The 18,158-nt window shown below is 37.0% G+C and overlaps 1 protein-coding gene across 1 annotated transcript; it reads left to right on the forward strand.

The window, feature by feature from the left end:
• The first annotated feature begins 7,766 nt into the window (after nucleotides 1–7,766).
• On the forward strand, nucleotides 7,767–17,601 carry LOC110463021 (kelch-like protein 10). The gene is made up of 6 exons (XM_021517347.1): nucleotides 7,767–8,866; nucleotides 10,109–10,256; nucleotides 10,411–10,580; nucleotides 10,828–11,099; nucleotides 13,282–13,373; nucleotides 17,334–17,601. Exons 1-6 carry the CDS (start codon nucleotides 7,894–7,896, stop codon nucleotides 17,443–17,445), a joined length of 1,767 nt encoding a protein of 588 aa, XP_021373022.1. The 5' UTR covers nucleotides 7,767–7,893; the 3' UTR covers nucleotides 17,446–17,601.
• Nucleotides 17,602–18,158: the final 557 nt, after the last annotated feature.

Here is an 18,158-nt window from a genome sequence, read left to right on the forward strand (position 1 = left end):
CCCCCCTCCCCCCTTTTTATGGCGTTGGCATAACTGAAGTGGCTACTATGATGGACAAAAGGCATTCACAAGAGGTCAACACCAAGACTTTGAAAACAAAGAATATCCATTTTCTAGCTTAAGTTCACAAATCATAAATGTAATACTCACTGCCTACCAAGATGTTCGAATGTCCTGTTGTTGTATATGCAGTAAAGAACAAATAAACAAGTATATATATATATTCATATGAAATGTACCTAGTAATGGGAAATGAGTTGTATATAATTAGAAGTTTATGTTTATATATGGTTGTAGTATTAATATAATTTCAAGTTGTACTAGTATTTCCACCAGGATTTGAACCTGGGTCTCCCACCAAAGATTGGCGAGTGTGATAACCACTACACTATAGAAATATATATAGCACAACTACCGGTAACCTTTTCTTTCAAGATTTATTTCCATTTTTAAAATGTTTTAACCTTTGCATTTATATTTACATTCTCCTTCTGCTTTTCTTATTACATTTGAAATTAATTTAACGGTATTATCCAAGTTTATGCCAGGCTCAGAACTACAATTTGCAATGTGTAAAAATTAATTCTGTTTTTTTTCCATTCCAAGATATATACCAGTAAAATAAAGATCCTTAATTTTCCATTATTCTGCAATATAATTGTCAAAAATAAGATTGCACACATATACTGGTACATTCAGGTTATTCATGACAAGTTATCACAGTAAACTCTCCCCAGTTGAATCTCTACATTTACTTGTAGTTGACAGGGGAAACCCCTTAAATTCCTATAATCATAAGAGACTTCATACAATGTTTCAATTTTAGATACATTTAGTTATGAAAATGGTAAACCTTATGAAAATTGAGGGTATAGTTTTTAGGATGTGTAAACACCAGATAAAAAGTGTTGTTGTTATTTACTGATGTGTATAGGTTTATTATTAACCGAAAGTACTAGTATCCTGAAACTGAGCCCCTGTGTGTTATCCATATGACTATATACCTATGTACCAAACTTCAGCTAGATATTTGAATATTGACAGAGTTATTATAAATTGAACTTTTACAATTGGTGGCCTGGTACATGTGTGTAAAGAAATCTACAGATCGTGAAGCATCTTCAAACTGTATCTCTAAAATCAATCTAAAACGTAATCGACATCAGAAGATATGTTATTCATATTCATGACTATAACAAACTTTATTGGATGCACAAAACCAATACATCAAAAAGTTAAAAGCTTTTAAGGGTGCGTCAGAAATTATTTAGATTTGCTCAAGATAAAGGGGCTAGCATGAGTGTATTGTAACAGACCTGGGGAAAACTTTGGTAGTTGCCTATAATAATAATTTGAGGTTCTTACAAATGTATATACCGTTTCATGAAAACCTAGATCTGCAGATCGTGAAGCATCTTCAGACTGTACCTCTGAAATTAATCTAAAATGTAATCGACATCATTGGATGCACAAAGGGTGTGTCAGTTATAAAATTATTTAGATTTGCTCAAGATGATATGAATGATTTCAGCTTCTGAAAAGAAACCTGACGTGTTCACAGATGCAAGGCTATTAAATTACCTCCAATACAATACAGTCAAAACCTGCCAAACTACAGTGTACATATTATATAATTTTGTAAATTTTATCTCGATGCCTAGAGCTATGAATGCAAATAAAATATTAAAGCAGTGCTCGTCATGTAGTTGTTTACAAACTTACAACTCAATTATGTAAACACCTCACAAACGTGATATTTTTTTTTTAATATTTATCTTGACGGGACTTGATCTCTGAGGAAGTGTTGCATCAATAGTCTTAATGTAGGTGTTTGTGACCAAGTATCTCAATGATCTATGATAAGTGTTTGTAACCGGGTATCTCAGTGGTCTATAGTGAGAGTTTGTTACCCCAGGGATCTCAGTGGTCTATAGTAAGTGTTTGTGTAAAGGTATCTCAGTGAACTATATTTTTTGTGATCAGGTATCTCAGTTGTCCATAGGTAGTGCGTCTGTTACTGGTCCTACTAGGTACATGTAACTCAGTGAACTATTACCAGTGATTGTGACCAGGTATCTCAGTGGTTTATAGTATAATTAGAGTGTGTGACCAGATATATCAATGACCTGTAAGTAGAGTTTGTGAGTGACCACGTATCTGAATGGATTATACACGTAGTTGAAAATTGACTAAAACGTTGCATGTAATCAGTTAATCGATTGTTCATTTTCATATTTAAGAACTGATTATTTCACACGTTTCGAAAAGTGAAACATATACTGAATTAGTTAAAGTCATGGACCCAGGTCTAGTCTAATTCCTTCGTGGATTGAAGAATCATATCTACATGTAGCTTATTTTTCCAGATCTCGTGAGTTACGTCCCCTTAACACCTTTCGACTCATAGGTCAGACCATGGAACTAAATTGCTTTTTAAGTCCGTGCTAGAATTGACCATTTTCAGCCAGTAATTAAACTTGCTTAATTATTCTGTAACCTAATGATTTCATCATGAAACAACTAAAAAGACGATTGGCATTTTGAAGTGTTTTTTTTATATACACACCTTTTATAATTATTTATATTTTGTAGTATTTTATTTTGAGCACACGGCTTCTCCCCCATGAAAAAAATAAAAAGGTTGGCAAGTATGCAATTATCATTTATAACCATATATCATTTGTTTACACAAAAAAATAAGTGCAATTAACGCCTTTATTGAATACAGATACAATTAAAGGTAGAACAAATATTAGAAATAATAACGTTAATGGAAAAAGACATTGTACATGCAGGGATGCATAGTCCACTACACATCCCTGGTACATGCAAAGGGGACTTATTTATTTCAACAAATTTTATTGGACAAAAAATTTGAACAGTTGGATGAGACAAGAGGCTTAGCCTATATAAGTCTTCTCTTAACCGGTATAGATGGACAGAAAGCATAAACAAGTGACGTATCTATTTATTGCTATCATTTTACTGTAAGAAACAGCTAGATGGAAAAAAATGCAAATCACATTGAAGGTTTTATTTGATAAAAACTAAAATTTCCCTTGACGTGGGAATACTGATGAAAGTTCCCAATTTTTGCCAAATGCCAATGACATTTTCCCAATTCCTGCTCAGGGACCCTTTCCCAAAATAGCTGGCAAAAACACTGGTAATAATGTTGATTCTTTTAGAAAATCTTGAGGCTGCTCTGTTCTTGAATATTTTTTTTTGTTTTATGTTAAATATTTCAAAATTATAATGTATATACATATAAATGTATATATATATTTCCTAAATTTCTTAGACAAGATTTCTCAAAATATTTACAGTGTAGGAAATCTTCTAGCATGGATGTTTAATTAATGAAGTTATAGCCTGGCTAGAAGCTATTTCATGTAATTTCTGTACATACAATGTGACACAGTTGATATTTAGGCTTGCCTTGCTAAAATTGACCATTTTCAGCCAATAAACTTGCTCAATAAACTTATTCTGATTGAGTATAAGACCTAATGGTTTCACCAGAAAGAACTCAAAAGATGATTGATGTACACTCAAGTGATATTTTTACCTAGGGGGCATAAACACGTGACATTTTTTGATGATTATTTATGTTACCACGGAATTTGATATAATCAGAATTAGAAATTTCAAAAGGTAGGCAAATCTGCATTTGTGAAATTGTCATTACCATACATGTATGTCAATATGTATCATCTGCTTACAAATACANGGGGGGGGGGGGGGGGGGGGGGGGGATATTGTGACACCGTCACGAACCGACAAAGAAGTCGAAGCATAAATTATTTCAATCACCTTTAACCCACATAAAAGTACACATTTATGCGCGTACATAGTAACATACCCCAGGCGCACATCAGCATTGTCGTTTACACTAGACTTGCACAGGCCTAGCTTTCGTGATGCTGACGACTGTTTTCTTGATGATAGAGTGACAAGCACATATTGAAATCAGTAGACCTTAGAGTCAAACATAATACCTGTCTGTGAGAGGTCAATACTGGTAAAATTCGCTCAATAGCTACTCTTGTCGATCAGTAGGCCACCCTCTCGTATTCTTATTCCCGGCGAAGTTGATCTGTTCAGGTCTTTTCAACCAATCAAAATGTAGCAAATTTTGAAGCCCGCGACTTTCAGACCACAAATATTTTTATTGCTTAACCTGATTCGTCAAAAATATCGAAAACTTTTAATTGTTAAACCCGTTTTAATAAAGAAACATATCAAACCATAACAATAAAGTTTGCAAAGTTTATGCAAATAAGTTACGATGTGAACATATTTTCTATTCCCACAGAGATGTTTAAAACGGTGATTTTTTAACTTCTGATCTATTAAAAACCAATTAGAGCGTCGCAAATTTTAAAGTCCGTTCTGCACGATGTAAAGAAAAAAGATCGCATAGTATTGTAGTTTCGTTTTGTGTTACTATATATAGATTTTTGCTTGAACTATATATATCCAACGCATACGATACAAAAAGAGCTCGCTGCGCTCGCTATCAACATCCAAACCCCATAACATTTGACACCATAACAACATCCAAACCCCGTATAACCGTGACACTATACCAACATCCAAGCCCCGTATAACGTGACAACATATACCAACATCCAAATCCCGGATAACGTGACACTATCCAAACATCCAAACCCTGTATAAAGTGACACCATACCAACATCCAAACCCCGTATAACGTGACACTATACTTATATCCAACCCCGTATACTATACTAACATCCAAACCCACGTATAACGCGACACCATGTCAACATCCAAACCCCGTATTACGTGATATTATACCAACATCAAACCCAGTATAACGTGATACTCTACAAATATCCTAACCCCATATAACTCGACACCGTACCGACATCCAAACCCCGTATAACGTGACACTATACAAACACACAAACCCCGTAAAACGTAACACTATACCAACTTTCAAACCCCGTATAAAGTGATACTATACCAACATCCAAACCCAGTATAACGTGACACTATACCAACATCCAAACCCCGTATAACGTGACACCATACGAACATACCAACCCCGTATAACGTGCTACTATAACAATATCCGACCATGTATACTCTACCAACATCCAAACCCCGTATAACGTGATACTATACCAACATCAAAACCCCGTATAACGTGATACTATACCAACATCCAAATCACGTATAACGTGATACTATACCAACATCCAAATCCCGTATAACGTGACACCATACCAACATACAAACCCCGTATAACGTGATACTATTCCAACATCCAAACCCCCGATAACATGATACCATACCAACATCCAAACCCTGTATAACGTGACACTATATCAACATCTAAACCCCGTATAACGTGATATAATACCAACATCAAAACCCCGTATAACGTGACACCATACCAACATCCAAACCCCGTATAACGTGATACTATACCAACATCAAAACCACGTATAACGTGATACTATTACAACATCTAAACCCCGTATAACGTGATACCATACCAATATCAAAACCCCGTATAACGTGACACTATACCAACATCCAAACCCCGTATAACGTGACAACATACCAACATCCAAATCCCGGATAACGTGATACTATACCAAAATCAAAACCCTGTATAACATGACTCCATATCAACATACAAACCCCGTATAACGTGACACTATACAAACATCCAAACCCCGTATATCACGACAATATACCAACATCCAAACCCCGTATAACGTGACACTATACTAATATCCAACCCCGTATACTATACCAACATCCAAACCCCATATAACGTGACACCATACCAACATCCACACCCCGTATAACTTGACACTATATCAACATCAAAACCCCGTATAACGTGATATTATACCAACATCCGAACCCCGTATAACTCGACACCGTTCCAACATCCAAACCCAATATGACGTGACATTATACAAACACACAAACCCCGTATAACGTGACACTATACCAACTTTCAAACCCCGTATAACGTAACACTATACCAACTTTCAAACCCCGTATAACGTAACACTATACCAACAACCAAACCCCGTATAACGTAACACTATACCAACATCCAAATCCCGTATAACGTGATACTATACCAACATCCAAACCCCGTATGACGTGATGCAATGTATTATACCAACATCCAAACCCAGTATAACGTGAAACTATACCAATATCCAAACCCCGTGTAACGAGACACCATATCACCATCCAAACCCCGTATAACGTGATACCATACCAACATCCAAACCCCGTTTAACTTGAAACCATTCCAACATCCAAATTCCGTTTAACTTGATACTATACCAACATCCAAGCCCCGTATAACGTGACACTATACCAATATCCAAGCCCCGTATAACGTGACACTATACCCTATATAAACTCCGTATAACGTAACACCATACGAACATACAAACCCCGTAAAACGTGCGACTTTAACAATATCCAATCCTGTATACTCTACCAACGTCCAAACTTCGTATAACCTTGACACTATACCAACATCCAAATCCCGTATAACGTGATACTATACCAACATCCAAACCCCGTATAACTTGACACCATACCAACATCCAAATATCGGATAACGTGACACTATACCAACATCAAAACCCTTTATAACGTGACACCATACCAACATCCAAACCCCATATAACATGACACTATACCAACATCCAAACCCTCGTTATCGTGACAATATACCAACATCCAAAACCCGTATAACGTGACACTATACTAATATCCAACCCCGTATACTATACCAACATCCAAACCCCATATAACGTGACACCATACCAACATCCACACCCCGTATAACTTGACACTATATCAACATCAAAACCCCGTATAACGTGATATTATACCAACATCAAAACCCCGTATAACTTGACACTATATCAACATCAAAACCCCGTATAACGTGATATTATACCAACATCCAAACTCAGTATAACGTGATACTCAACCAACATCCAAACACCGTATAACGTGACACCATATCAACATCCAAACCCCGTATAACGTGACACCATACCGACATCCAATCCCCGTATAACCGTGACACTATACCAACATCCAAACCACGTATAACGTGACACCATACCAACATCCATACCCCGTATAACTTGACACTATACCAACATCCAAATCCGGTATAACGTGATACTATACCAACATCCAAACGTCGTATAACTTGACACTATACCAACATCCAAGCACTTGACGATATTGGGCTTGCATTACGACACAACGTGTTTTATCAGGACATTGAAATTTTGATTTTTTTTCTTAGCATGTACATTTATGTTGGTCAAGCCAATTGAAGCCAATCTAATGTAGGTCAATTTCGGGATTCCCAAAATTACGTTGCGATTTTAAATCATATTAATCTGCATATACTTTATGAATGGGATAGACAAAGATCACAATTTCATTTTTTTGTTGTTTAATTTCACATTGATAATGATTCGAAACCAAAAGGGCTGAATTAGAGTTTCCCAACAATGACATTATGATCATTATTTTAGACTTTGGTTTTTAATATCATAACTTCGCCCGTCACTATTTCTGCCCAAAATATATCGGAACGATTTACACACTTCACATGAACGGCCTTCCCTTTGCTACGTGCGCACACGTGGTGTGTTACCACAATATCCTTTATGTCGTTATAGCTTTATCTACACGATGACGTCACACGACATAATACATTATGACGTCACAAACAAACATCGATTATGGTGTAAATTCTGCCTGGCAACCATCTTTAGTTTGGGAAAATATTGTAGGTTGGGGGCGTGGTTACAACTCCACACATAAGCTATGATTAGACATTGCTGAAAACAATCTTACTAGAAAATGGAATTTGAAGAATACAGAGATACTACGAAGGGAAACCAACTGGGAAAACGATTTAGCACACATTCATGTCTCGTCTTCGACGAACTTAGGAGATTTGGCCAGCTCTGTGACGCGGTTATAAAGGTTGATCACCAGGAATTCCCAATTCACAGAGCCATCATGTCGGCCAGCAGTCCTTACTTCCGGGCGTTGTTCACCAACGCATTGGACACAGTGGATAAACGAGAGATTGAGATTCCAGGAGTTTCAGCCGAGATCATGCAAATCATCATAGACTATGCCTACACACGTCGTGCTAAGATCGACGAGAGTAATGTGGAATGTCTACTTCCGGCGGCTGACCAATTCCTAGTCCATGGTCTTGTCAGGGGCTGCTGTGATTTCCTCGCCGGAGAACTAGAGGCGGAAAACTGTATTGGCATCTACAACTTCGCTCGTTACTTCTTCTGTCCTAATTTGGAGCGGGTTTCTTATCGGTTTTTGATGCACAACTTCAGTGAAGTAATGGCGATCAGTACAGAATACACCGATCTTGGTATAGAAGGTGTGTGTGAAATATTGTCCTCTGATGATCTTAATGTGAAAAACGAGGAAATGTCATTCATGGCAGTTTTACGATGGATTGATTACGATTCCGAAAACCGGAAGTGTCATATCCCTGTCCTGCTTCGGACCATCCGTTTAGGACTGCTGTCTACCCAATATTTCGTTGAGAAGGTAAAATCTCATCCTTATGTCAAAGACACTGATCAATGTAAGCCGCTCGTCATCGAGACCCTCAAGTTTCTCTACGATCTGGACATCGACGAGGATAAGGACCTCGACATCACCAATCCACTCGCGCGTCCCCGCGTCCCACACGAGGTGATGTTTGTTGTTGGCGGGTGGAGTTGTGGATCACCGACTAATATTGTGGAATCGTACGACATGCGCGCAGATAAGTGGATAGTCTGTGACTCCGCCGATGAAGGTAAAACCGTTATAATAGAAATTAAAACGAAATGTTCAATCATTAAAATACATATGTTAAATTTAAATTATTTGGATACAGATGTAATGTTAAATCATATAAGTCTTTAAGTCTATAAATATGAAATACATGTCTTATCAGTTTATTGTTCATAACAATACATTTACCCTGCCTTTCTATCAATAAAAGGATTTGATTTCAAAACATTTTGGTCATAAGAAGAAGATTGTCGAAATTTGGCCAATTTGACCCTTTTAGGCCCCTCACCTTATTCCCTAAGTGTGGATCAGGATTTTAATGCTCATTTTATCAAACTGAAATCACATGATGGTAATTCTAACCTCGTTTTAATTCTTTCCCACTGAACATATACAAAATGTACCCAAAAGTGTTATCTCTTGATATAAACGATAGAAATGTTTACCCCCTCGCAAGAGGGGTATTCGACACCAGGGAGTAGTGACATTCACACTTTTGATAAAGCACTTTAGGACTCTGCATCTCCATACTCCAAGTGTTACGCCTCTTTCGCTCTCTGCACCCCTGGGATTTGTTATGACAAAGGCGGGGGCTCCGTGTGTGCCACCTTGTGTAAGATACTGGAACATTATTTGATCTTTTGATGTACAAATGGCACATCAAAAGAATAGTTCGGCGGCGTAACGGTAAACTTGACAGCCATCTGCCTGGCGTTTGGTCAGGTATTTTTTACCTGAGACCAATCAAATAGCCTGCCGAGTGCCTTCAATTTTGCAATGACATATTCGAGGTTGCAGAAAGTATGAACGTAGCTCCTGTACGTGGTTGATTCAGGGTCTTCTAATCAAGTTTGAAATCCTTCCAACTGATAATGAACGAAATGTATTCTCTATATATATTATAGTACAACTTATATTGATCGCTTCTGGCCCCGCACCTCAGACCCCTGCGGTCAGATCGATATAATTCTAGGTTGTTGTTCGCCTTTGCCTATTGAACCTTCATGCACAAAAATATTGAAGTGGGTTTGTGGTTTTGGAGAAGGAGCCGAAGATGCTAATTGTTTACGGACGGACGACGACGGATAAAAAGCTATCACATTAGGTCAACTGAGACTTTGTCCCGGGTGACCTAAACAACTTAAATAAAACAGAAATACAAAGATACTATGTTCAATTGCGCCTATAAAATTGCGTCGATACTGCAGTTGAACTAACTGTTTCGAAAACAGTTAAGCTGCGAACGATTTATTTTACATTTCAGGGCCTAGGGCATACCACGGAACAGTTGCAATTGACAAAAAAATCTACGTCGCTGGGGGTTTTGACGGGGTAGAATACTTCAACAGTGTGCGCTGTTTTGATCCAATAACAAAAAGCTGGTCCGAGGCAGCACCAATGAACGCTAAAAGGTCAGTTCTATTGTTTGTTTATTTTTTGTACGATGTTGTTGAGCGGTAAATATTTGAGATTTAGCCTGTTTGATGTAATATGTTACACGGTTTGTTTGACGGGATGTTTGTGTTGGCCGATTACTATGATGTCTTGGTGGTTGGTCTGTTCCAGATGCTATGTGAGTACCACTGCACTGAGAGGCTGTATTTACGCAATGGGCGGGTATGACGGTAACGTGAGACTAAATACGGCGGAGCAATACTTCCCTGGCCGAAATCAGTGGACAATAATCGCGCCAATGAACCACCAACGTAGTGACGCCAGCGCCACCACTCTCCACGGTAACTATGGATACGTATTTAAAAACCATGACACCATGGCACCATGGAAACATGGAATCATGGCAAGCCAACTTCAAATTTAATACCAAAACTTATTAGAGATAAAGTAGGCTTTAAATGCAATAGAAAGAGCTATAAGAACTGACTCTTACTAGCAGTGATCATGTTTGGGAACTAATAATTGATGAAATCGTCTCAATGTCGCAAGGGATTTAGTATTAATAACTGTCTTTTCCCTTTACTTTAGATAAGATTTATATCTGTGGGGGATTTAACGGACAGGAGTGCTTGAACTCATCGGAATATTACGACCCGAACACAAACCAGTGGACCTGTTTTGCGTCCATGCGCAATAGGCGCAGTGGTGTAGGCGTCATTGCTTATGGTGACCAGATATACGCCCTGGGCGGGTTCAATGGAGCTGCGCGGATGAATACGGGTGAACGCTACTCTCCCCTCACGGACAGCTGGCAGACAATACCTATGATGTATAACCCCCGGAGTAACTTTGGTATTGAGGTAATCAACACTTTGGTCATAAGATATTTGATTAGGCGAATGTTTTCCTATACCAAACACGTGTTCGGGTTTAAAACTAAACTTTTATCAACAATTAGTCGTCGTTACTGAATGTAAATGAAACTGTGAATTGCAAACTTGACGATTTTTGTTTTAAACGCCCGTCAAAACTTTTGACTGGACATATTACGGTATGGGGAGCGTCCGTCCATCCGTCCGTCAATATTTTCTTCAAACGACATCTTCTTAACCACTTATTGGAATTTGCCCAAATTTAACTGGAAGCTTCCCTAGGTGATGGTGATTAAAAGTCTACAAATAGAGGAACTGACCCCTCGGGGGCTGAAGGGCGGGGTCAAAAAGGGATAATTTGGCCATATTGCTTTAAACGACTTTTTCTTTGGAACAAAATGATGAATATCAACCATATTTGGTAAGGAGCATTCTGTGGTGGTTGGGGAATAAAAATGTACCAGATGAAAAGCTGACACCATGGTCTGAAGGGTGGGGCCTAAAATTATCGAGATCTCCACCCTATAACCATATACATGTATACAATTGATAGGCATCAAGAGACAAACACAAGCATGATATAAGAATTGACCCTGGGGTCTGTCCCAACCTCTGGGAACTTAATTTCTTGGCTATAATTTTGAAAGGGTTGAGAACCCTACCCTATTAATACATTTACACTTGATAGGCAAAATGAGACAAATACAGTTATGATATTAAAATTGACACTTCACAACTCCTTAGAACTCCATTTCTGAGCCATAACATTGAAACGGTTGAGATCCCCACACTATAACCATATACCATTGATGGGAAATAAGGGACGAACACAATTATAATATAAGGATTAATCCTAAGGTCATCATGATAATCATGATATTAGAATTGCTCATTGGGTCTGGCCCCACCCTTAATGACTTAATTATTGGGTCATAACTTTGGAATGGTTGAGATACCACGCTCGTAGCCGTATATACCATTGCTGAGCATGGAGATCCAGGTGAGCTATATAGGCCCTCTGGGCCATTTGTAATAGATGTTATCATCGGAACGAAAAATTGAGCTTGAATACAGAATCTGAGTTAAAGCATGTGAGCATTGTCCTGAATAAGGACTTTTGGTCTAGTTAGTGTTGTAATGGATTTCTGGTCTAATTAATGTTGTAATGGAGATCTGGTCTAGTTATTCTCGCACCTCAGACAGAGATATCCCACGTCATACCACATGCTAGATTTTTCTATCTCGTCCGATCTGCCTGTATCTTTACGTTCTGGTCTAGTAAGTGTTGTAATGGGGTTCTTGTCTAGTTAGTCTAGTTTGTGTTGTAATGGAGTTCTGGTCTAGTTAGTGTTGTAATGGAGTTCTGGTCTAGTTAATGTTGTAATGGAGTTCTGGTCTAGTAAGTGTTGTAATGGAGTTCTGGTCTAGTTGGTGTTGTAATGGAGTTCTAGTCTAGTTAATGTTGTAATGGAGTTCTGGTCTAGTTAGTGTTGTAATGGAGTTCTGCTCTAGTTATTGTTGTAATGGAGTTCTGCTCTAGTCAGTGTTGTAATGGAGTTCTGGTCTAGTTTGTGTTGTAATGGAGTTCAGGTCTAGTCAGTGTTGTAATGGAGTTCTGGTCTAGTCAGTGTTGTAAGGGAGTTCTGGTCTAGTCAGTGTTGTAATGGAGGTCTGGTCTAGTTAGTGTTGTAATGGAGTTATGGTCTAGTCAGTGTTGTAATGGAGTTCTGGTCTAGTCAGTGTTGTAAGGGAGTTCTGGTCTAGTCAGTGTTGTAATGGAGTTCTGGTCTAGTTAGTGTTGTAATGGAGTTCTAGTCTAGTAAGTGTAAGTGTTCAGTTTAAACCGATACCTTGGCTTGATTTAGATTATACATTGAAATAAATATTCCATCTTCTCCTACTTACAAAATGATTAAGAAAATATATCTAATATATGAAAAGAAAAAACAAAACAGCAACCAGGACTCTTGAAAAAATCGAGAAAATTGACAACCAAAGCCTCCGACACCCGTATATCGACGGTTATTGGGTACATGTTTATATGTGGCATATTTATTTATCTACTTTTTCTGACTACAAGATACCGGTAATTAACAAGTAATTAGGGAGAAAGGATGCGATGAACAAAAATCATTATTTAATATCAATGTTGAAATCGATTTTATTGTAGGTGATAGACGATATGATTTTCGCTATTGGGGGATTCAACGGAGTAACGACTATATTCAACGTGGAGTGTTTTGACAGGTCCTCGGATGAATGGTATGCTAGCGAGTGCTTATAGGATATTCAACTGAGACGTTTTTATATAACCTCAAATGAATGTTACGTTATTATTTTTTTACTGTTATCAACGTAGAATGTTTCAGCGAACATCAGACCCTCAGACAAATGTTGGCTAATTGAAAGTTAATAAAATCCAAGTGGGATGACTCCATATAACTTCAAACAAATGGAAACACAAGAAGTATATGATAAGTATAGATATTAGAAAATATCTTTATTGACGCCGAGATTTTACTGACGATGTGAAAATATATCCCCGTGGCTATTGTAACCTTATACTCAAATCAAAAACGCGTGTTGTAACCTTATACTTTAATCAAACACACGTATTGTAACCTCATACTCAAATCAAACACACGTGTTGTAACCTTATACTCTAATCAACCTCGCTCGCGTATTGTTACCGTATACTCAATTAAACAAACGTGTTGTAGCCTTATACTCAAACCAAACACACGTATTGTAACCTTATACTCAAACCAAACACACGTACTGTAGCCTCATACTCAAATCAAACACATGTACTGTAGCCTTATACTCAAACCAAACACACGTGTTGTAACCTTATACTCAAATCAAACACACGTGTTGTAACCTTATACTCAAACCAAACACACGTATGGTAACCTTATACTCTAATCAAACACACGTACTGTAGCCTTATACTCAAATCAAACACACGTACTGTAGCCTTATACTCAAACCAAACACACGTGTTGTAACCTTATACTCAAACCAAACACACGTATTGTAACCTTATACTCAAACAAAACACACGCACTGTAGCCTTATACTCAAACCAAACACACGTGTTGTAACCTTATACTCACATCAAACACACGTGTTGTAACCTTATACTCAAAACAAACACACGTATTGTAACCTTATACTCAAATCACACATACGTGTTGTAACCTTATACTCAAACCAAACACACGTATTGTAACCTTATACTTAAACAAAACACACGCACTGTAGCCTTATACTCAAACCAAACACACGTATTGTAACCTTATACTCAAAACAAACACACGTATTGTAGCCTTATGATCAAACCAAACACCCGTACTAAAGTATTATAGCTTTATACTCAAACCAAACACAATTACTAAAGTATTGTTACCTTATACTCAAATCAAACACATGTCTTGTAGCCTTATACTCAAACCGAACTCACGTACTAAAGTATTGTAGCCTTACACTCAAACCAAACACACTTACTAAAGTACTATAGCCTTATACTCAAACCGAACACACGTACTAAAGTATTGTAGCCTAATACTCAAACCAAACACACGTATTGTAGCCTTATGATCAAACCAAACACACGTACTAAAGTATTATAGCCTTATACTCAAACCAAACACACGTACTAAAGTACTATAGCCTTATACTCAAACCAAACACATGTACTAAAGTATTGTAGCCTTATACTCAAACCAAACACAATTACTAAAGTATTGTACCTTATACTCAAATCAAACAGACTTATTGTAACCTTATACTCAAACCAAACACACGTACTGTAGCCTTATACTCAAACCGAACACACGTACTAAAGTATTGTAGCCTTAAAGTATTATAGCCTTATACTCAAACCAAACACAATTACTAAAGTATTGTACCTTATACTCAAATCAAACAGACTTATTGTAACCCTATACTCAAACCAAACACACGTATTGTAACCTTGTACTCCAACCAAACACACGTATTGTAACCTTATACTCAAACCAAACACATGTCTTGTAGCCTTATACTCAAACCAAACACACGTATGGTAACCTTGTACTCCAACCAAACACACGTACTGTAGCCTTATACTCAAACCAAACACACGTATGGTAACCTTGTACTCCAACCAAACACACGTACTGTAGCCTTATACTCAAACCAAACACACGTATTGTAGCCTTATGCTCAAACCAAACACACTTATTGTAACCTTATACTCAAACCAAACACAAGTATTGTCTAGCCTTATGCTCAAACCAAATACACGTACTAAAGTATGGTAACCTTATATTCAAATCAAAAATACTTATTGTAGTCTGATACTCAAATCAAACATACTTATTGTAGTCTGATACTCAAACCGAACACACGAACTAAAGTATTGTAGTCTTATACTCAAACCAAACACACGTACTAAAGTATTATAGCCTTATACTCAAACCAAACACACGTACTAAAGTATTGTAGCCTTATACTCAAACCAAACACACGTATTGTAACCTCATACTCAAACCAAACACACGTATTGTAACCTTATACTCAAATCAAACACATGTATTGTAGCCTTATACTCAAACCGAACACACGTACTAAAGTATTGTAGCCTTATACTCAAACCAAACACACGTATGGAAACCTTGTACTCCAACCAAACACACGTATTGTAACCTTATACTCAAACCAAACACATGTTTGTAGCCTTATACTCAAACCAAACACACGTATGGTAACCTTGTACTCCAACCAAACACACGTATTGTAACCTTATACTCAAATCTAACACACGTATGGTAACCTTATACTCAAATCAAACACACGTACTAAAGTATGGTAACCTTATACACAAACCAAACACACGTGCTACAGTATGGTAGCCTTATACTCAAACAAAACACACTTATTGTAACCTTATACTCAAACCAAACACACGTATTGTAACCTTATACTCAAACCAAACACATGTTTGTAGCCTTATACTCAAACCGAACACACGTACTAAAGTATGGTAACCTTATACTCAAACCAAACATACGTATTGTAACCTTATACTCAAATCAAACACATGTATTGTAGCCTTAATCTCAAACCAAACACACGTACTAAAGTATTGTAGCCTTACACTCAAACCAAACACACGTATTGTAGCCTTATGCTCAAACCAAACACACGTATTGTCTAGCCTTATGCTCAAACCAAATACACGTACTAAAGTATTGTAGCCTTATACTCAAACCAAACACATGTGTTATAGCCTTATACTTAAACCAAACACACGTATTGTGTAGCCTTATACTCAAACCAAACACACGTACTAAAGTATTGTAGCCTTATACTCAAACCAAACACACGTATTGTAGCCTTATGCTCAAACCAAACACACGTATTGTAGCCTTATACTCAAACCAAACACAAGTATTGTCTAGCCTTATGCTCAAACCAAACACACGTATTAAAGTATTGAAGCCTTATACTCAAACCAAATACACGTATTAAAGTATTGTAGCCTTATACTCAAACCAAACACACGTACTACAGTATTGTAGCCTTATTCCCAAACCAAACACACGTATTAAAGTATTGTAGTCTTATACTCAAACCAAACACACGTACTAAAGTATTGTAGCCTTACACTTAAACCAAACACACTTGTTGTAGCCTTATACTCAAACCAAACACACCTACTAAATTATTGTAGCCTTATACTCAAACCAAACACACGTACTAAAGTATTGCAGCCTTATACACAAACCAAACACACGTGCTAAAGTATTGTAGCCTTATACTCAAACCAAACACAATTACTAAAGTATTATTACTTTATACTCAAATCAAACAGACTTATTGTAACCTTAAAATCATAATCACACAAGCGTTTTGAAACCTGCAATTCATTTATAAACCCCAAAAAACGTGCTGAAGCTTCATTAATAATTAAATATTGTAGCGTCATACACATTTACAAATCACACTCGTACAGTATGATTGGAAAATTATTATTTTTTAAATTGAAGCAAACATGCAGAGATAATTGACAATGAGTGGATCGACTGTCCCTTACGCGAAAACAGTCTACAACTTCAGGAAAATCTGGGTCTAGTATAAGAATTTCTTTATTGGAAATTGGCCAATCGACTGAGAAAATTTATTTATTTATTTATAATACAACATGTATGAGCTTTTAAGAGGTTTTTGTCTTTAAAGGTTTGACGCAACAGATATGAATATCTACAGAAGTGCTCTCAGCGCATGCGTCATCAACGGGCTTCCAAATGTTCGAGATTACACTCACAGAGAAACCAAACAGGGAAACTGAAAAAAACAGAGGAAATTAGAAAACATTGAGGTTGTGTGGATTCGTGTGATAACAAACATTGATAAAAACGTGTGTCATATAGTAAGTGTCTAGCGTGTTAACCTGGGCACTATCACTATAGCAACTGTAAATGTTTTTAATAATAAATATTGGTGAGAGAAAGCATTTGTAGGTGTGTCATAATTCGGCGATAATACTATAAAATGAAGTACAAAAATACTGTAAAATTGAGTTAAATAAAAAATACTATAAAATGAAGTACAAAAATACTGTAAAATCGATAACGATAATACTGTAAAATGAAGTACAAAAATACTGTAAAATCGATAACGATAATACTTAAGGAATGATTTTTATTTTTTCAACATTTATGAGGTCATAACAACAATGGGTTTATGGACATATTGAATGAATCGCGTTAGCGATTCATGTAAAATATGTCCAAAAACCCATTGTTGTTATGACCTCATAAATGTTGAAAAAATAAATATCATTCCTTATATTTACATTGACGAATCCTTTCAGTGGATCGATATAACAACGAATAAAACAAATAAACAGGGTTTGTTCCTGCTTATACACGGGTGCAACGCAGTGGCGAGAACAGTGTTTTTTCGCGGGGAAATGTGACACTATCGTGAGAGATCTTAGCAACCGTCAACAACAATAACACAACAAAATGTAGTTCCATATTCAATGTTTATTTGTAGCAC

This window comes from Mizuhopecten yessoensis, unplaced genomic scaffold (assembly GCF_002113885.1).
Source record: "Mizuhopecten yessoensis strain PY_sf001 unplaced genomic scaffold, ASM211388v2 scaffold10855, whole genome shotgun sequence".
Taxonomy (NCBI): domain Eukaryota; kingdom Metazoa; phylum Mollusca; class Bivalvia; order Pectinida; family Pectinidae; genus Mizuhopecten; species Mizuhopecten yessoensis.